At 34.8% G+C, this 22,311-nt stretch overlaps 1 protein-coding gene across 1 annotated transcript; it reads left to right on the top strand.

The window, feature by feature from the left end:
• Positions 1-6,472: 6,472 nt before the first annotated feature.
• Positions 6,473-20,890, top strand: LOC106142356 (senecionine N-oxygenase). The gene is made up of 9 exons (XM_013344086.2): positions 6,473-6,592; positions 9,400-9,598; positions 11,980-12,118; positions 13,162-13,345; positions 13,975-14,099; positions 14,654-14,804; positions 15,416-15,579; positions 16,459-16,602; positions 20,371-20,890. Exons 2-9 carry the CDS (start codon positions 9,402-9,404, stop codon positions 20,560-20,562), a joined length of 1,296 nt encoding a protein of 431 aa, XP_013199540.1. The 5' UTR covers positions 6,473-6,592; positions 9,400-9,401; the 3' UTR covers positions 20,563-20,890.
• Positions 20,891-22,311: the final 1,421 nt, after the last annotated feature.

Genomic DNA, 22,311 nt, shown 5'->3' with positions numbered 1-22,311 from the left:
AGAAAGAGAAAGAGAGAAGTTAATGTAATTACCTAAGTATCGTAATAATTTACTCAATTAAACCTAACTACTTTCAAAGTATCATAATCCTTCTCGCGTGCACTCCGGCCTCATCTCAGAAATAGAGCCTTACATGCCTGACTTGCCGAATCCAACTCCCGTGGTATTTCACGTAGGTACAGCGCCATTTTTATCGCGCGAAAAAATTATAGCCGCCCCTTTTTACGTCTTAATAAAACAGGAAACAGCGATAGTTTTTCCCGCGATAAAAACGGCGTCATGTCACGCTACGAGGGCTGGATTAGGAGAGTCAGTTTTTTACGTGAAGCGTTTTCTGTTACATCTCCGCTACCTTGGCGAGGAACCTAATTACTTAAGTACCTAAGTACTTTATACATACATATATTCACGTCTTTATCCTTTGCGGGGTAGACAGAGCCAACAGTCTTGAAAAGACTGATACGCCACGTTCAGCTGTTTGCCTTGATGATAGAATTGAGATTCGAATAAGTACTTTATTTTACCGTAAATGCTTAAGTACATACTTACTGATTACCGTAAATTATCAAATGAACATCCAATACCTACTAAACTAATCAGAAAAAGTTTAATTCATGACTAGCGACCCGCCCTGGCTTTGCACGGGTACCATTTATACATATAAACTTTCGTTAGAAAACCCTTTTTGCCAAATTTCAAACAAGTAACAAAATCCGTCCACAACTTTCCGGCATTAGCGCATACAGACAAATAAAATAGGGGGACACATACCTAAACGCTATGCCATATAAACATGTAAAGCAGACACTGTCTTAATTTTTCACCCGACCCACCCAAAACAAGGAGAGTTATGATTTTGACCTGTTCCTGATGTATGTATGGATTTTCATCTGATCCCTCATAACGTCTAAATTAAAAAAATGGTTTCGAACTTTCGGCATATATTCTCTTTGTTTGTCCTGTAATATATTGCTAAACCAATTTTACATACGTACATATAATCACGTCTATATCCCTTGCGGGATAGACAGAGCCAACGGTCTTGTAAAGACTGATAGGCCACGTTCAGCTTTAAGGCTTTAAGATAGAATTGAGATTCAAATAGTGACAGGTTGCTAGCCCATCGCCTAAAAAGAAGCCCAAGTTTGTCGCCTTTAACGACATCCATGGGAAAGAGATGGAGTGGTCCTATTCTTTTTTTATTGGTGCCGGAAACCAATTTTACAAACGGCGTAAATAAATTTACTATTAAGTACCTACATAAGTACTCTACCAACTTTATCTACGAATTTTTATTACGCAAGCATTTGGCGAGCGAATGATCGGTAATTGGGTCGTCCGAACTCGAACCTAAGACCGCGTGCAGATAACCCCGCCACGGTGCAGTCGGAACCAGTTGGCTGTATGTGAGACTAAGTAGGTTACTACTGTTACTCGTACTCGTAACTGTCATTTTATTTATTGCTATTTTCCCGTAAAGGGTTGACATTAGGGTTGCCGAACTATCGATAGTTGGCCTCGAAAATCATCTCAATCGGTAGGCCTATCGATACAATCGACAGCATTTTGTAGGCGATGGGCTAGCAAGCTGTCATTATTTGAATCTCAGTTCAATCTTTAAGCCATAAAGCTGAACGTGGCCTTTCAGTCTTTGTGAGGCTGTTGGCTCTGTAAGAAATGAAGACGTGATTACATGTATGTATGTAAATTATATTTAGAAATAAGTATAATCTTGTAATTATTCCTAAGTAAAGTAGATTGAGAGAGATCGTGGCAAGTGGAAAGATGTAGTCCCTGCCAAACCCCGGTAAAAAGTCAGTCAGTCAGTCAAATCAAAACACAACACCCTCACTACGATGAAGTCGGACAAAAAGATATGAAGTTTATCAATGAAACGATACACCTTTAAAATTCGTCGCAATAATTTGATTGGGAATTTACTATATTTACCGTTAGTAAACAGCGTAGGTGATGTAACTTACTACATTTTTGCAACAGTTATCCGTTACATTATAAATCACGCCTCTTTTCCGGAGAAGAAGGCGAAAACTACATATTTATAGTTTACTAGTTGTTGCCCGCAACTCCGTTTGCGTGTAATTGGAAATAAGAAGGTAAAGGTTGTTATGGTTTGATATCAGCTGTACCAGATTCCAAAATAAATTATACCCATATATTGGCCAGGCAAAAGAGCTATACAACATAAAAGTTTCATTCAAATCTGTTATGTAGTTCCGGAGATTAGCGTGTACAAACAAACAAACTTTTTTTTTTTCAAATTAATGCTCGGTTACTATTGCTTCATAGTTATAGATATTTTTTTTTAAATTAATATATTCAATGTCGTCGAACCGTTTGTAAGTCCAATGAGAAGAAAAAGACTCCATCCGAAAAAAACGGTACAAATAAGCATATTTTTTTGTTGTAAATACTTAATTGAAATAATTTGGTTACTTCAACGAAGTAATAAAATGACCTATATTCTGTAAATTAAAAACAAACAATTTACGCAAATCGCATGCACGTCATTATGTGAAGATCTAATCCCTCAACATCACGACACTACTATTACATATGTAGGTCAGAATCAAAACATCGATTGTCTGAGTTCACTACATTATTGTACCATTAACTAACTTTTTTTCTCTTAATCAGTATTTTTTTTTCTCCTAATCGAAGCAAATTCGATATTAAAGTAAGATGTGAGACAGAATTTTGAATTTAAAAAAAAGAATAGTTTCTTTGCCCCACACAAAATTCCAAAAATGAGCCAGCAAAATACGAAATCTATCTATAAATAATAAATAAATATTTATATTTGGAACAAAGTACACAGATTGAGTTAGCTTCGAACTAAGTTCGAAACTTATGTTACGTGATACTAACTCAACGATACTAAGTATATTTTATTATAAACATTTACATAGATAAACATTCATCTATGAACACTTTCATGAGAAAAATTACATTTTGATTTAGTTTTTACCGTTTCAGACTTATGAAAATTTCACGCATTACGCCGTTAAAATGATTCTATATACAAAAAAAATATCTCACGCGACAAAGACCATGAGCTCATTCGCGTCACTTGGATTTCTACGTCACATTTATTTTGTTTATAATAATTGCATGTAACAATTAACTGTATTTCCATGTAAATATTTACATTTACATCATATTATCATAAGTGGCGGAGGTCAGACGACAGCCACTCTGTGTGACAGCCTGTAAAACTCATCAAATTACCTTGGTGACCAGGCGGACTAAGTGGAAAATGATAAATGGTGGAAAACGGACCCCAGGTCTCGCAGGATTAGGATGCAACTGGGACTGCGCAAAGATGAGAGATATAGAAAAGTTGTTAAAATTAATATTTGTTATGATTATTATTTCTTAAATACTCGGAAATAATTAACTCTGCTATTACGTACTTGAACCGCAGAAACAAAAAACAGAGGTGGGTAAGTACTTTAATTTATTTAGTTTTCGCGAGATTTAATTTACCATTTTGATGTAAGTCTTAATATTATTTTTAATTTTTGATTACATCTTAACAGTCTACAATTTTTAAAACATACCAATAATCACGTTTTTATCTACTTAATAAATAAATTTTTAACTGAAACACACAAAATAAATAACACGTTAAATATTTTCCACTAGGGCATCATACCGTAAAGAAGAGTCGATATTGCGTCAGATATTGGAAATGAGACGCTTTGGGTTGGGCGACTTAGCAAATTCTTTCAAAGTTCACGAGTGAAGGACGTGGTAAGGTACATAAGTATAATATCTACGTATCTTCGACCCGAATCATTGCATTACATAATTTGACTAAAGAAGGGTAAAGTACTTATATATTTTATCATATATATACATATATGAATTCGAAGTTAATTACACTTTGAAAACATCCTACCAATAATTTTATAAAATCCAATATATTCAGAATTATATAAGACTAGTATCTAGATGCTGGTAAATATGTCTTCTCAAACTGGTGGTAACCACCACCATCAGTCACCATAACTTCTTCGTCCTGGCTTTAGTCCCGATTGCATCCTCACCACTCTGGAGAAGAGCCCGGGGTATGCCTTCGACTATGGCTCCTGGATTGGGTGAGTCAGGTTTTTACACGAAGTGACTCCCATCTGACCTCCGTAAACTTCGCAGGTAAACCTAACCCGTATTGCGACCATGGTTACACATCCAGTTACCTGAATGTGCAGGTTTCCTCATGGTATGATTTCCCTTACCGTAAGAACATCGGTTAGTGTTCAAACTAATGTACATAACTTCGAAAATAGTCATTGGTACATGGCCGATGTGTAGTGATTCCTATTGAAAGTACATTATCTTTAGATTGTTTTCGTTAAAACTAAGATCTGTCCTGGATAAAAATGTATTATATTATTTGCATTCATCATATAGGTACCTATTTAATAGTTTAAATATCCTAAATTGGCCAACCCTGCCTTACATAATACAGGTACCCACCTAGACATAATAACGATAAAAAATTAGGTAATCGAATGTGAAGATACCGGTGTGAAAGTGACAGCTAGTGTTTGTTGTTATACCTATCTCTCTTTAGCGAGAAATGTCTGTCAGTGTAATGCGTTTCATTGATTTCATCAGCTTCTTAGTGGAAGGTGGAGAGGGGGGAGGGGATATCTCGCATGGTATTCAGCGTAGTTTATTCGAATAACATTGGAATAGGGGGTCCTTTCTTACGCAATCGAAAAATATTATTGGATAGACACAAGTTATTTTCCTATCTAAACTGGAAAATCTTGGAAGTTAGTAGAATGTTATCGTGGAGAATAAACAGATTTTCGTGAAAACAATTAATGAAGATTTTAATTATCTTCCTCTAAATACCAGGACAACATAGAGCAGCAAACGTCTAGAAATCAAGGGAGCCCGATTCTCATAAAACTATAAGACATTTATGTTCGAAATCATTTTCTTAGATGCTTACTTTTTCTATACAAACGGCAATTTGCGATCAAACTGTATCCATTCTGAATGTTTGGAAATTGCTCTCTTATTTTTCACTTCATCCACTTCATCATCTTCAGTTCTAAGACCATAGGCACGCGTATCATCATTAGCGCCGTGAAGCCAGGATTTTTTCGGTCTCAATAAAATTGTACAAAGTGTAAAGTTAGTTAGTTAGGCTATTACATTATATTAAATTAGTGTTAATATAATTTGATAGCCTCACCTCTACCTATATTTTTCTAGTTCATATAGGTGAGACGTAAAATTTTTTTTTTACGGGACAAATTACACTGATTGAGTTAGCCTCGAAGTAAGTTCGAAAATTGGAGAATTACTGAAATATTAAAATAGACTTGTTATGAACCAAAAGTCCTGAATGGTAACGAAACAGCAACATTGTTTATATTTCTGTCTCGCTTCAACAGAAGATGTCTAATGCAAGTAGCTTGTCTAATTTCGTCAGCACCAACGCCACCATGAGACCAGTCTAGACTGACCTCTCACACTTCGTAAGTTCCATGTAAAGGGTAAGGGATTTGTACTGTAGATGAGGATCAATAAATATTTGGTACCAGGCTAGCAGCGTTTATTAGTAGCTAATCTAGGACAGGCACCTGACAACGTTTAACAGATTTTGCGAAACATTTGGCAAATTATTATGATCAAAGTATGCTTTATCGTTTACCTCAAAATCTAGTTCGACATGTATTGCTATACAAACCGAGTAGTTACTTTCACGGAGTAGTTTTTGAGGTGGTTTATGTATGAGACTGCTAAAGAATATGCTGATCTGCAGCATATTTTAACTTTATCAAAACATCCTAAGGGTTGTGTATTTAAGCCAGTCTTATAAAAAAATTTTGTCTTTGTTTTGGTCTTTTCTATGAAGCCAAGACCTGAGACTGCAATTTCCCGGATTACCCGGAATTCCCGCGGGCAATAACAGAGTTTTTCATTGTATTAGATTATAAAGTAACGTACATTAGTCATCTTGCTTACGGATGTCGATTTATGTACCAAGACTTTATAAATAAAAAGATCAATCAAGAATCTTCTAAAGCTTAATTTGTAAACATATTGTATTGATAAATTTAATTAACTTATCTGATTTGCGTTCAACAATATGCTGGAATGATTTGTTACTGTGATATAATTAAAAACAATTAATAAATGAACTAAAAAATCCATTCAAAATTAAAAATTCAATTAAAAGTTTACGGGGCATTAACAAACACTGAACATTGTAAATAAATAATTCATTGAAAATAAAAAAAAGCATACGATTTTTCATATCCATTAAAAATAAAACAGTTAAGCTAATCAAATACTAATTTTTACTCTTCAAAATTAAATATACAAAAATAAATCTTATTCTTAGCTAAAATAAGTTATTTATTCGAAAGTTAAACTCGTGCGCTTGCGCCACCGTCATATAAGCACGACGATAGTGACGCTACGCGCATTTTACCACTAACCCTCCTATTGACTAGTCAGCTTCTACTTACTACGAGTTTAATTATAACTTAGTGAATTAAGTGATAGTGCTGTGACCTTCTCGACGATTTTTAAGGAATTTATTTTGACACAAGTAAGTCTATTTTTAAATCGCAGTGGCGAAATTAATGAAGTTTAAGATAAGTTTGAGTTTTGTACGGAAGAAAAAATGGAACAGTGATATTTATAAAGAGTAATTACTATTATTAAGTATCTACTGAATATAAAACCATGCTGTTGTGTGCATTATCGTAGATCTTCATATTTACTAATCAAGATGTTCATTAATTAAATTACCTTTATTATTATTTCCAATTTTGTTATCGCTATTCCAGTTTATTTGAGGGTAGAAGGAATTTGTTTTAACTTAAAAAAATTAATCCTCTTCTCGCAAAAACTGAAAAAAACAATCAAAGTGTAATAATGTAAATATAATTTATCTTTTAGTGGCTAGCACCCTACTCTTATCAATATACCTGAGTCCCATTTCTATCATTCAGCGTCGCTTTTTTATTAACTTTTGTCTATCATGTGAATATGAGGATTGAATACCGACCAAATATATAAAAATTTAACGCAATTAAGCTTCCTTTAAATAAGAATGTGATTTATAAGCACAAACAAACCACCAAAATATATACCCACCTACGAAATATCTTGCATCATAGCGGACTTACACATAGCAATCGACTAAATATGGCAGGATCGTGGGATATATCTACGCGCGTCCTACAGTAATCTATTGTTTTTTATTATTAACACTTCTGCAGTTTTACATAATTTTTATCTCTGACAATATAGCATACTCTACGATACACTCTTAGCTATAAAATTCAAACAACATTATAATATATTTTGGTAATTTTTTTAAATCAGCACTACGTCAAAAACGATTATTTTTGTCCCAATGTCTCTCTTCCTGGGTCTTAAGAGTTCGCCTATGACCACGTTTCATTATTTCAAGGTCAGATTATTACGGGTACAAAATATTTAAGTCGTCAGTCAAGACTTACGAAAACCGTGAGACTTAGCAAGTGGAAAGGTCCTGCCTATCCCGGAAGAGGCGTAATTTTTCGGGAGGTTCGGTTCGCTAGAAATGACAATGTACCTACTAGGTTAGCATAAGCAGTTAAGAGTAGATAGGAAGCGGCCCGCACTGGAAAGTTGTCTGGTTTCAACTGGATTCATTACTATCACCAAGCCTACACTTGCAATACGGTAAATAAATATAGATACTAGAACCGACTAATATTAGAAATGCAAAAGTGAGTTTGTTAGTTCGTCACACATTATGTACTGAACCAATCAAATTTAACATAAATACTTTTATGAAAACCGCATCCAAATCGGTCCAGCGAAATGCGAGATAATCGGGGACAACCATACATACGGATCAAACTGACAACCACCTTTTTTTAAGGCGGTTTATAAACGGTCTCATTAAGATATTAAGAACTTATGAATAAACAATATTAATAAATAGCACCAACATATCAGGAACATATAATAACGTAACAAATGACGTCATTATCACATAGTCTTTACTTCCCTACATATGGTCACGTCTATATCCCTTGCGGGGTAGACAGAGCCAACAGTCTTGAAACGACTGAATGGCCACGTTCAGCTATTTGGCTTAATGATAGAATTGAGATTCAACTAGTGACAGGTTGCTAGCCCATCGCCTAAAAAATCCCAACTTTGTAAGTAAACGTACGTACGTAGTTCGTAAAAGGCGACTAAAGGCCTATCCCTTAGTCGCGCTACGCTGCCTTAAATACCTGAATAGGGGGAGGATCATAAGGTATGTCAGTTCTAAACTGGACTGATTAATTAATTATGATTTTGAAAAAGAGGTAAAGACCTGAGTTCTAACATAGACATGACGAAACGGATTTTATTTTTATATTTTTATGCTGTGTGATGCTACTACCATTAAATGATCTCCTCATTAAATATAATAATAATAATTATGCGTTTTGTTTCGAAAAAAGAAATTAAAATTTCCAATAAAAGAAATTAGTTTAGAAAAACCGTTATAGAACGTCTTTTTTTTCCTGTGTGCCTGTTATATTAGCAAAGGCCTCATCCACCTCTTTAAACTGGGATGTGTAGTTCCCGCCAACAATAGAAAAAGTATAGGACCACTATCTTTCCAGTGGATGTCATAAAAGGCGACTAAGGGATAGGTTTATAAACTTGGGATTCTTCTTTTAAGCGGTAGGCTAGCAACCTGTCACTGTATATGAATCTCAATTCTATCGGTAAGCCAAACAGCTGAACGTGGACTATCAGTATTTTTTAAAGACTGTTGGCTCTGTCTACCCCGCAAGGGATATAAACGTGATTATATGTATGTATGTATCATATTACTTTCGTTACCAAGTGATTTAATGTCCCTTATCTCAGTTTACATGGGAACGATTAAAAATTAACAATGTTTTCGACGTCTGTCGTGATGTCTCGTTAGTAACTTTATCTCGTGAACCATGACATTTAAATGATTAATAAAAAAAAAATTACATAGGATTTGACTCGGTACATCTAATGTGAGTCTTGAAGCTATACTATAAATAACATTTCTTTGATCGCAGTCGGGTAGATGTACTGAAATGCTGTCTAAGCAAAAGTTGTTAAGCCTTAATATATATGAGCTATAGATATATATATATATATATTTAAGATCAAAGTCACGAGCACCAGATAGTTTATACGTAAGAAATTTTAAGATTAAAGAATGTAAAGAATTTAAGATAACTGTTATCAGAACTTTTCATGTACATAAATAGAATTTAAGCGGACGCCTATAAACACTAAACCTCACGGCAGAGAATTTGGTTACTACCAATCTCGTCCACAACTACCAGGACATCATAAATCACAGAGAGCTATCTCTTCCAGAAATGGCACGCGTGTGTGTAATTGGCGCCGGCGCTGCAGGTCTATGCGCAGCTCGTCATCTCCTGGTACAGGAGACCGTCAGCGAAGTCGATGTCCTGGAGCAAGCGGCCCAGCTGGGTGGAACCTGGGTGTATACTGAGAAGGTCGGATATGATGACTTCGGCCTGCCTATACACACCAGCATGTATAAAAGCTTAAGGTGAGTTGAGCACGAAAAGTTGTAGTTGGTCTTATCAATAATCTTAGACTATGATGAATCAGGTATCAAAAAAATAAGTGGAAAATCCTTTCGACAAGAAAGGCTTCTTCTGGAAATTATAGTATGACATACGAGTAAATATGTATCTACAGGTTATGTTAACCCTCTTACTGAGAGTGGTACAAATTTGCTATTACAACTAATTTTTTAAATGCGAAAGTAAGTTTGTTTGTTAGTCACGCATTATCTTCTAAACCATTTTCTTGAAACTCGCGTAAAATAATTAAGAATCTGAAGAAAAACTATAGTTCCGGTGGGATTTGCAAAAAAAAACTATATTCTTTCATAAATGGCACTAAATTCGAGTCATTAGGTTGAACAACCCTTATGTGGCCTAGTAGCTGCATTCGGTAGGAAATCGATGATTTAACAAGGGGTTCCAAATCCCGTGTAAGTTATAATTACCAAAAGTTTAGCTATTTTACTTTTGGCCATGCTATATAATTATATATACGTCTTTCTTTGTAAGGCTATGGTAACCGCTTTCCATCAGTCGACTTCTTTCTAATAAAACATTAAGCTAAGCACTGACGTACCAGGACTGTAGCACAGCTAGAAGATTCTTTCTAGATTACCTAAAACAAGTTTCTATTCACTTCGGAAGTCCCAATAAAGTTTATCAACTATAATTGTTTTGCAACATTTGTTATGGCAACACAGCTTTGATACCAAACAGGTCGGAGGCTATCGGAGGCATCAATTAGAAGATATTTATTAAATGCTATTAATGTAAGAATTTCATAAGTTCAAGAAAACCAGTGAAATAAACATGTTTTGTTGTTACGACACTTTTTGTATTCCAATTAGCTTGAAACAAATAATATAATTGGAATAAATTGTTTGTCTTTAAATAATAACAAATAGATTTTTCGCAAACAAACTTTTTCAAGTTGATTACAAGATAATCAACCGCTCTCTTCGATTAGACGAAAATAAACTTAATTACCTAAGTGTTGTTACTTACATCAAATACTTATACCTATAGTTACTCGTATAACTAAACATGAGTGATTTTACACATACCTACCAAAAAAATTCACAAAAAAAGATAAGCTATCCATTCTGTTTACATACATACATACATATGGTCACGTCTATATCCCTTGCGGGGTAGACAGAGCCAACAGTCTTGAAAAGACTGAATGGCCACGTTCAGCTGTTTGGCTTAATGACAGAATTGAGATTTTTATAGATTTTAAATTTGACACTGTCATACTAAGCCTTCCGAAGTACCTAACAGAGTTAATATAGCATATAACTTGCAATTATTAATTTGTGGAAAACTTCGTTCAAAAGCCAGTTAGAACTTCAGGAACATAAAAAGGATAATCACACTTGTTCAAGGTGGCAATCCTTTGTCCCTCCATTAAAATGATGATAAGTAATCGTTTCACTGTGATAACAACGGGTCATGAGAAGTGATCTAAAAGATTCCATCAACTCAATCGTCCAGGGTCATTGTTTCCTTATTTTCATCTCGTATCTTACGTCAACGTTGTCGTATTGATAAAACATGTGTAGACAATCATTTTTGTGGAATTATGGTTTTCGTCACTATAAAATAGAATAAATTCTTGTTGCTTTTAAAACAACTGTTTTTGTGCTCCGATACAAACATTTAACTGTACATAAATCCATAAAATCACGGACTACCTCTTTCCACTTGCCACGATCTCTGCATACTTCCTTCGTTTCATCCACATTCAAAACTCTCTTCATACAAGCTCGGCGGTTTCGGGTACTCTTGACCTGACCCTTTGCCAGGACGTCCTTAAACTATAAATTTAATATTTATTTAACAACAGCGTGCAAAATTATCGAGTTGCTTAATTAAGACATGTTGCATAGTTATTTATATCCACGAGCTACTCAGTCCGCGAACTGCGAACAAATTTACCTATACTTGCCCGGGGCCCAATTTTTTCTTTTCTTTTCTTTTGGGCAATGGACTAGCAACCTATGCCAATACCACTTTGTGAATCTCAATTCCACTATTAAGCCACACAGCTGAACGAGACCTTAGGTCTAGTCCGTGAGGGATATTGACATGATTATATGTCTACATACGTACATACATAAAATCGCTACTTTTTCCCGAAGAGGTAGCCAGAGACAATACATCCTATATGTATGTGTACATACATACATATAATCACGTCTATATTCCTAGCGAGGTAGACAGAGCCACCAATCTTGAAAATACTGATAGGCCACGCTCAGCTGTTTGGCTTAGTGAAAGATTTGAGATAAATAGTGACAGGTTATATATGTATGTAACAAATATAACCTGTCATGTGTGTAAATTTTAACTATTTCTCCAGGACGAACCTGCCAAAAGAAGTGATGGGATTCCCAGACTTCCCAGTTCCCGAGAGCGAAAAGTCATACCTCCCGGCTAAGGAGATGTTGGCGTTCCTGCAACTGTACTCCGACAAACATGGCGTCACCTCGCATATTAAGGTTAGCATTCGTAAGAATAATTTCCGATTCTTCTGCACTGACGCTTTAGAAGCGGCACTAAACTTAGTTTTTTGGGAAATTATTCAACATCAAGTAGGTATTGTTTTGAAACCAAAAGATATGACAATTATTAAGTGATGTTAGTAATGGCCCGTAAAAATGAATAAAAAATTACTAGCTTTTTTCTGATGTTTTGCTTGTTAATAAAACAAAATCATCTTCCCTCTTGCTCTAACTTTGTGGGGCAGCCACATTAGAGATAGAAATAAGGATATGTCTTGTGTCAATGTTCATGAATAATGTGCTTTATTTGCAAAATACAGTGACTATATGAATCTAAGACAGAATGCATGGTTTGTTCATGTGGATAGGATGAATGTAATGTAATGTAATCGGAGCTCATATGATATGCTCATGTAATGAGTCATGAATGCGAATGAAAATAAAAGAAGTATGCGTGTTTTACGTGTATTAGGTAATTGTAAATCTGTCAACTCACCACGACTAGGGGTCTTGTCTTTTTTCTTTTCCTACCCCTTTGGAAACAATGAGGAAACTATTCATAAAGATAATTTTCCATATAAGTTTATTTAATTCTGATAAGCTATACAATATTCATCAATTCCACTTAAGCCTATTACAGAACAATTGTATCATAATACCTTATTTAGTTTTATGGTAATGTAACAGGATGCATTTCTATCTTGCTACGTTATTTTCCATTACCAAGTAACCTTCGTATGCCTTTTATTTTCCATGATTTATGAATTACCTATGCATTATGTACATTAATTACATTTCTATTTCAATCAACGTATGTAGTATGTGTAAATTATACGATTGTTTTTACAAGTTTCACGTTTCAAGATTTCAAGATGTTCGCTATGCTAAATATAAAGTATTACCAAAACACATAAATTTTATAATTTTGATATCACCGGTAATCAAACCTGTGACCTACGCCACCAGATGTTTCATTGTGGCAAATACTAGGCAAACATAAATAATGAGGCACTCTTTTCACAATCCATACTTTCTTTCAGTTCAATCAGCACGTGCAGTTTGTGAAACCTAAAGCGGGTCCTACTGGAGAACTCTGGGACGTATCCTACAAAGATTTGAGGACTGGGGTCTCAGAAACCAAGGAGTACGATTATATATTCGTGTGCAACGGCCATTACAATACGCCGTTCATACCCAGTATACCTGGGTTAAAAGAGTTTGAAGGTAAATAAATATTATCAGAATAAATCTATTGCAACTCTATTTTTACATGTTTCATACATGATGATACAGTATTTTTTTCTGGTGTCCTCCATTTTGCCCTTTCATTTGAAATATCATTTAAATACTTCATGGTCGTGTCTATTTCAGTCAGTTCTTTAGTTTTTTTAAATACTAGAATTGAAAAGGCAGCAACGAGAATAGAAACACTGTACACTGTGTCTCTGTCTTACTGCCTACTACCCACAAATTCAGAGATAACGTGTAATCTCTGTGTTTTGTGCTACATACACATGGGTTGATTAACATTAGTTAATCATCGTTAACTAATTCATCATTTGATATCTCGTCGTCTTTCTAATTAATTTACATAGATACATACATATAGTCACGTTTTTATCCCTTTCGTGGTAGGTAGAGCCAACAGTCTCGAAAAGACTGAAAGGACTCGTTGAGCTGTATAGCGTAATTAAAGCAGAGACAGGTTGCTAGCCAATCGCCTTAAAGAAAAAAACGTTCCCTTGACTGACTTTTACGATCTGTACGGGTAAGAAGCAACCGGTACACACAATGTTTTTCCCTCGCTACCAGGCCAGCATGAAAGCTAAACAGTAACATCTTTGTCCACTCAGGCGACGTCATGCACAGCCACGACTACAGAGTCCCCGAGATCTTCGCCGACAAACGCGTTCTCGTCATCGGAGCCGGTCCTTCTGGTATGGACATCGCGTTGGAGATCACCGCCGTCACTGAAAAGGTACATCTTGAAACCCTTATTGAGGTTTATTTATAAAATTTAATGATAGGTCAATAGTTGGAGAATTAATTTATTGTTGTGGTATGAAAGAAGATACAGAGCCTGATATAGAAGGGGATGGATTTGCAAATAATCTTAAAATGGACACATATATAGTCAAGTTTTAATCTCTTACGGGGTTCCGGAGAATGGAGAACCGTCTTGGAAAGTGATTTAACGATAGAATTGAGATTCAAATAGCGACAAGTTCATAGCCCATCACCTAAAAATAAGATTAAAATAAATGTACCTTGATGAAATCGGAAAGACCAAGAGTAAACTGAAATAAATCATTAATGAAAAAATTGAAGAATATGGATAAAGCAGTAGTAGAATATAATGGGAATTTATATAAGCCTACAATTTATACAAAATGCCTAAAAACTACAACGGAATAGGTTCTTAGCTAGCATTCTCTGCTGTTCCACCTATAGCGAAGGGGAATCAAATAACAAGATCTGATTTCATATTTGAGAACGAACAAAAAAATATTGCTAAAGTTTTCTTTGTTACAGGTATTTCTCAGTCATCACTTGAAAGAGCAACCGAAGACGGTGTTCCCGGAGAACTTGATGCAGAAACCAGACGTGATGAAGCTGGACGGACATAGGGCATTCTTCCAAGACGGCAGCGTTGAAGATGTGGATGTAGTCTTTCTGTGTACTGGTAGGTTTTAACTTTTATTGTTACAGCATTCTTTTGGGGGTTTTGCGTACGTGGGAATTTGAAGGGAAGCTTTATCCTGATGACTATCTTTTTGCAACCAACCATGCATATTCCATACATACATACATATAATCACATCTGATAACCAGAAGACCGAATTTTCTTCTTTGAAAATAATATCTGTAATGCATAATTCATGGTCTATAAACATTATTCAGATATATAAATAGGCACATACTATTTAATTAAACTAAAAAAAATAGTACGACCTCAGCTCCGGTCGCGTTATACCCAAATTCCTTAATTACACTTATTCTTGTTCCCACAATTCGTAAAATCCTCTCTTAGTGTAGCCCGTTACATAAGGAACTATATATACTTATGTACCAAATCTTAAATCTCTATTACCAACGGTTTAGGCTATGTATTTATGGGTCAGTCAATCAATCAGTTTCCACCTTTTAAATACCACTTCATCTTTTAAAGTCCGTTAAAAAATTCGTTTCGTTAAATTTCCCATAACAAGTCTCGAACTTACTTTGGGGCTTGTATTTTCTCTGTGTAATTCGTCTCGTGTATGTTAACCTTTATTTATATTAACCTGTGTCTAGGATATCTCTACAACTTCCCGTTCCTCCACGAATCCTGCGGCATCGTGGTGGAAGACAACTGCGTGGAGCCTCTTTACAAACACCTCGTCAATATCTACCATCCCACGATGTGTTTCATCGGAGTGCCGTATTACGTCTGTGCTTTCTCCATGTTCGACTTACAGGTAAGACATGCATACATACATTAAGTCACTTATATCCCTAACAGGGTAGACAGAGCTAACAGTTTTGAAAAGACTGAATGGCAACGTTGAGCTGTATGGCTTTTTGTATGGAATTGAGAATCAAATAGTGACAGGTTGTGCAAGCCCATCGCCCGCAAGAAGAATCGCAAGTTTGTAAGCCTTTCCCTTAGTCGCTTTTTACGACGTCCATGGGAAATAAATGGAGTGGTTCTATTCTAAAGTGCCGGAAACCACACGGTACGGTAAGATATATTCTTCATTTCTAAACCTTTTACATTTCAAATTCAATGTATCCAATGTTTGACCAAAATCTGTTTGCGACAAATTCGATCGAATTGAAACCTCCTCTTTTTTGCTTCGAGTATAAATAGTCATGAAAAGATCTTTCACCAGGCAATTACAATTGTCATTCTGTTTCAACAAACTGGAAATTATTAGTACAAAATAAGATGACAACGAAATTAATTAGTTACTTAACTATTTTTATAATGATCATTTGTTCTTTATAGCCAAAATGTAAACATGCTTATCAATTAATTGCCATGACTACAACTATCAATATTGTATTGTGATTATACGCACTAAACGTGCCTACTGGCTAATCATATTGCGCCGCCATGCTTAAATAATTATTTTGTTATGAATTTCTGTATGTAAAAAAACATCCAAATTCGATCAAATTTCTTAAAAATTTGTAACAAAAATGTATAAGATGAGACCTCTTGCAACTTTTAAGCTTGAAAATTCGCAAATGAACACTCCTAATAATCAACAACATGCCTTCGACTCTGACTAGGCAATCATAACTTACAAACACATCTCACAACAAACTGAACTAAAAAATCATTCCATCTTCAGGTGCGCTACTACGTTCGTTCAATGAACGGTTGCTTCAATCTTCCGACGTCAGAACAAATGGCGGAACATTGGGAAGAGGAGAAGAAGGAACGAGCCTCAAGGGGGTACACGAAAAGGCAAGCGCACATGATGGGACCCGATCAGGTAAATAAATTTCTAAATCTTTATAAGTACCTACAGTCACTAAACACCAATACATGCTTTAATGCAAACGACAGGTGTAAAGGAATCGTAGATAGAAAAATCTTAAAATACTAGTCTCCATTTCGGAAAGTTCAATAAACAGCCACTATTGTGTAATGTAAATAATTTATAGTGCGAAACAAGTCGTTTTGGGGCTTAGAAGAAAGTCGAATAACAGAAGAAACCAAAGGGCAAACCTAAAGACATTGTTGGACAGATTATAATTTAAATCTTTGATTACTTCCCCACAAACATGTTTTCTTCTTTTTGAACGCCAATAACATAAGGATATAAGAAATTGAACCACTATCAAAAAAGTCATCCAAATAAATTATTATTGCTTTGCGAAATTTACATTTAACGTTCTTGTCTCTCAATAGGCTATTTGACAAAGTTCTAAAAACTATCTTAGGGTATTTATTTGTTTATAAGGAGCCCTACAAAAATACTTTTCTGCCTTTATTACAGCTATTTTATTAAAAAATCTAAAAAGAAAATGAAATATTCAAATATGCCGCCAAAACGCGACTTTTAGCAATATGGCGGCCATGGCATGCAGTGACGTATATTTCGTGTAAATATCATACAAAGCTTGTTGGTGTTTCGAAAAGTTTTGATTTTCTCTTGTTTTATTTAACTTGTGCCACGTCATATGTGTGAAAATTATTAAAATGAGTTCCTATAAATGTTGTGCAGTGCCTCAATGCATTAATACAACGATAAAATCTCCTACTAAACTGTTTTTTTCTATGCCGATGGATTTGAATATTCGCATGAAGTGGTTTCAGATCATGATCTAAGATCAGTGGTTACCAAGATATACTTACATTGATGTTTTCACATTCCTCAGTTCGGCAGCATAGAAATCTGGATTGTCTTTGAAGAACACTTTTGGTAGGTTTCGACTGTCAGCTTTCGCGGAATTGGTTTCCATTATTAAATACTTACCTATGTTATCTGAGTAATCCTGAGCGATCAAACACATAAAATCTTGAATAATAATAGCGAACACTAAGGAACGGTACGATCCACAGTCTGTTTATGGATAATTGACGTCATAATAGAAATAGCCAATCACGTTCGTTTTTTGTCACGTGACAGCTGCATAAAAAAACCTAATTTTCTGAGACGGATTTTGTTAAAATAATGCAATATTTTTATCTCGCGTTATTACAAATCGCTCCAAAAAAATAATATTAAGACTGATGACATAAAAGAAATGTATATTTTTAATACAGTCAAATAGCCTATTCAAACTCAATCAATCTGCATCACACTTTGTTTAAACTGAACAACGTCCAGGCGGACTACTACGTGTCTCTATCCAAGGAATCCGGGGCTGATCCCCTTCCTCCCGTCTTCACCAAGATCCATAACCACAGCAGTGAGAAATTCCTTGACAACCTCACCGAATACAGAAACGATGTCTACCGGCTCATCGACGAAGAGAATTTCGTCTGCTTTAGAGGAACGGAGTGCCTCGGGGTAGCTTTTTAGGACCAAAAAAATCTTTTCATAACCGCAAAATTTCAATTTTAATGTTAAGTTTACATTATTATTATGTTTGTGGAGTATATTGTAAATTTATTAAGGCATTGTGCAGTAAAAACGAGTAAATGAAATTATTATTTTCTTTATTATCTCAAGTTGTTGACTTATTACGAGTTATATTGACTTTTTGAGGAATAAAGACGTGAAGATAATATTTATTAACTTGTAATCAGTTTATATCCCTTATTTATGTAACTTATTATATACTTATATTAGTTTTAATACTCATTATCAGAGTAAATTATTATTAACAAATAGACGCATATTAAACGATAATTACAAGTAAGATTATTTACAACAACTTTAATAAACAATTTTATTATTCTGACTTTGAATATTAACTTGTAATAGACCTTAAAAAAGAATGTAGGAACCAAGAAATAGCAAGCCCTTAAAGATCTAACTACTTTAACTTAGGTAATACAAGTCAAATTAAGGAAACTTGTAAATAACGATAGTTTTGCGCTATGGGAGAAGGAAATTAAGACTGGTTTCCTTAACTGGGTCGTTTACGATTACCAAGACATGCGTTCTATCTTTCTTCTCTATCTAATTCTGAGAATTCTAATAAGAGATTAATTATAAGACAACATGGGATCGTGGCAAGTGAAAAGAGGTAGTCTCTGCCTACCCCTCCGGGAAAGAGGCGTGAGTTTATGTATGTATGTATGTATAAGACAACCTTGTCAATGTTCAGGAATAGACCACAAAAACTCTTTACTCATATCCATTTGAGTCACTCAACTGTTCAGAGTCCACTCAACGATAAGGACATTGTTATTGAATTGATTATTGATAATGATGAAAAAGGTACAATGATCTTTCGATAAATCCTGAGAAATAATTTTGTTTAAATCTTTTGACTACTCTTTCATTATAGGGTATATTTCCGGGATGAGTAGGAAAAGGTATAATCTTTCCACTTGCCAAAATCCCTGCGTAGATACTTCTTTCGCTTCAACCTCATTCATCAATCTCTTCATGCAAGTTTAGGGTACTCTTGCCTTGACCTTCAGCTAAACTGAATATAAAACAAACATTTACAAGATTTGGGCCAAAATGCTGGTGACTTTTGATCACTCTAATTGCAATTTTGCGTTACCATTAACTCTGAAGATTAAAAAAATATTCATGACTCGTACTTAATAAAGACCCTGTAAATTAAGCCTTCTCGTTTCTTTATAGTAGGTATACTATTTAGTTTGTGGTGAGCATAGATAAGCAGAAATTCATAATCAATACGAGTAGGTACTTGTGACTGTACCCACCTTAAAATCTTACGATTTAGATTTTAATATGAATTTCTTTAAATTATTTGCCAGATATTCAGAGCAAAGTGGAAAAATATACCATTTTGTTTTAAGTAACTAGGTACATATTATGTACTTCCTTTTTCAGTTCTTAATACTGTCCCTAAATTTAAACGAGACAAAAACCAAATTTGAGATTAATTACTATCTATAAAAATAATAAAATAAGGACATCGATTAAGGGTAAAAAATGAAACACCAATAAAAATCTACTTTATTAAAATAAATTATTAATAATTAATTAAACTATGTAATTAACGTTAACTAATTATTAAAATTACCAGGCGTCCATAAGTAGCGAGGAGTTGTGTACGCCACGCGCACCGTCTTGATCATATCGCGTAAAGTCTTGTACTAAAGTAACCTAGAATTTAAACGATTCTGTTGAACGGTCGACTATCGGGTTATCGCAGTTTGCCTTGAATTGTACATTACTTGCTGTCAATATCCGTTATTTACAACATTTGCAATAACATTGGCGAAGCCATCTGTGTTTAGACTTCAGTTCCTTTTCTACATACTAGGTTACATAAATGATAGGACTATCGAATTAAAAAAAATACTATCAGTTACCTTTACACAAATAAGTACACAATCTTTTTAAAAATACCTACATCTTAAATACGCCGGAATAAAAATGTAATGAGTTAAACGAACCTTTTTTTTAATAAAAAACATATTTTTTAAAACTTCGCAGTCGAAATATTCCTATACTACTTTCTGTACGTAGCTTTGCTCCTATATCATTAATCATCTAACAACTTCAACAGGGAAAACCATTCATTCCATTTGCCTGTGTGTTGATGTTTAGATACTAATTGCATGTATTTAGATATAACTCTAAACCTTTACTTTTTAATCTTTCCAGGAACGATACTACGCCTCGTTGGCCTTAGAGGCAGGTACGCAAGGTCTTCCTTCAGTGCTCACAAAAATCCGGGAAGAGAGTTCAAATCGATTCCTCCACAACCTCAAGGATTATCGGCAGGACATCTATAAAATCATTGATGATGACACCTATGAGGTTATTAGTAATGGGAAACGTGAAGTTCTTTGTTGACCCTACAAGGGAAAACAAGGTTTAGTGTGTAAGGTAGATTAAGGTAGTTGTAATTATGTTAGATAATTTAATGTTGTAATATGTGTCACGATTTCCTCATTAATTCTCGATTTTGGTAGCAAAAATTGTATATGATTGTGTATGTTTAGTAATATCGCAAAATTAATGTTTCTTTACACAATAAATTTATATATATAATTTTTTTAATCAAGTTAATTACTGTAAGACATAATATACTACTAATGAATTCTGTTGATAAAAAAATTAAATTCACTAGCAGAAATCACAATGTATTAGGTATCTATATTTTTTTAATGTGACATTTAAGCATTATTGAAGAATATTATATTTTAATTCGGAATTATAATACTTTGAATGAATTATTTTATGGACGAAATGACAAATCAATTTTTTTCTGTGGACTATAGACTAGTTTACAATAAAAAATATTTTAAAAAAATTCCTAAGAAATCGTCTAATATTTTGGTTAGGGTATACGAAAGGGTGCGCACTTTTTGGGACTTAGAAAAAATTTCGCCGATTTTTTTTTGCCCTATTAAGCCCTATTTTTTATGATGCCAGGGCTTAGGTATGACCAAAAGCATCCCTTAAGGTCATATAAACTATTGCGCTGCATGCGATATTTTCGGAGTTATACTCATTTTTTCGTCAATGGTTCTCAGGACTTAGAAAAATTTCGCCGATTTTTTATGCCCTATTAAGCCCTATTTTTTATGATGCCAGGGCTAAGATGCGACCAAAAGCATCCCCAAAGGTCATATGAAGTTTTTCGCTGCGGGTCATAGTTCCAGAGATATGGTCACTTCTTTTACATAATCCTTATTTAGGGGGTGAAGGGGGGGGTTTACAAAAAAGTGTCCCATACAAACGTTGCTGGCCAAGACCACGTCTATGCATTGGCGATGTAAAAATGGGGGCTCATCATGACATCGCAACCTTCGAAAATATGACTAAGTCCTGTGCACCCTTTGCTACAATAGCTCCGACGAGGCGACACTTAGAAAAAAAAATGATTTTTTTTTACTTCTATTAAGACCTATTTTTTATGATACCAGGGCTTAGAGGCGACCAAAAGCATCCCCTAAGGTCGTATGAAGTTTTTCGCTGCGGGTCATAGTTCCAGAGATATGGTCACTTCTTTTATATAATCCTTATTTAGGGGGTGAAGGGGGGGGTTTACAAAAAAGTGTCCCATACAAACGTTGCTGGCCAAGACCACGTCTATGCATTGGCGATGTAAAAATGGGGGCTCATCATGACATCGCAACCTTCGAAAATATGACTAAGTCCTGTGCACCCTTTGCTACAATAGCTCCGACGAGACGGCACTTAGAAAAAAAAAAAATGTTTTTTTTTATGCCCTATTAAGCCCTATTTTTTATGATGCCAAGGCTTAGATATGACCAAAAGCATCCCTTAAGGTCATATGAACTTTATCGCTGCTGGTAATAGTTCCAGAGATATCGTTACTTCTTTTACGTTATCCTTATTTAAGGGGGTTTACAAAAAAAGTTCATAGGTCGGACCCTTAAAAATAATTTCTTTAACACCTATATAAACCTAACCTATCCTAACCTTTTTTGACTGAGTTCGATCGCTCCGCTCGCTTCGCTCGCTCCGCTTTGTGTGGTTCATAGCCTAACCTAACCTAACCAACACAGTTGGGTTTGTGTCCCAGTGTCTGTATTTTTAGTAAAAGTCGGCGATGATTGACAATAAACTAATGTA

The sequence above is a fragment of the Amyelois transitella genome, chromosome 12, assembly GCF_032362555.1.
Source record: "Amyelois transitella isolate CPQ chromosome 12, ilAmyTran1.1, whole genome shotgun sequence".
NCBI classification, from domain to species: domain Eukaryota; kingdom Metazoa; phylum Arthropoda; class Insecta; order Lepidoptera; family Pyralidae; genus Amyelois; species Amyelois transitella.
Note: the sequence above shows the minus strand (reverse complement) of the source record. Positions and strands in the feature narration are given on the sequence as shown.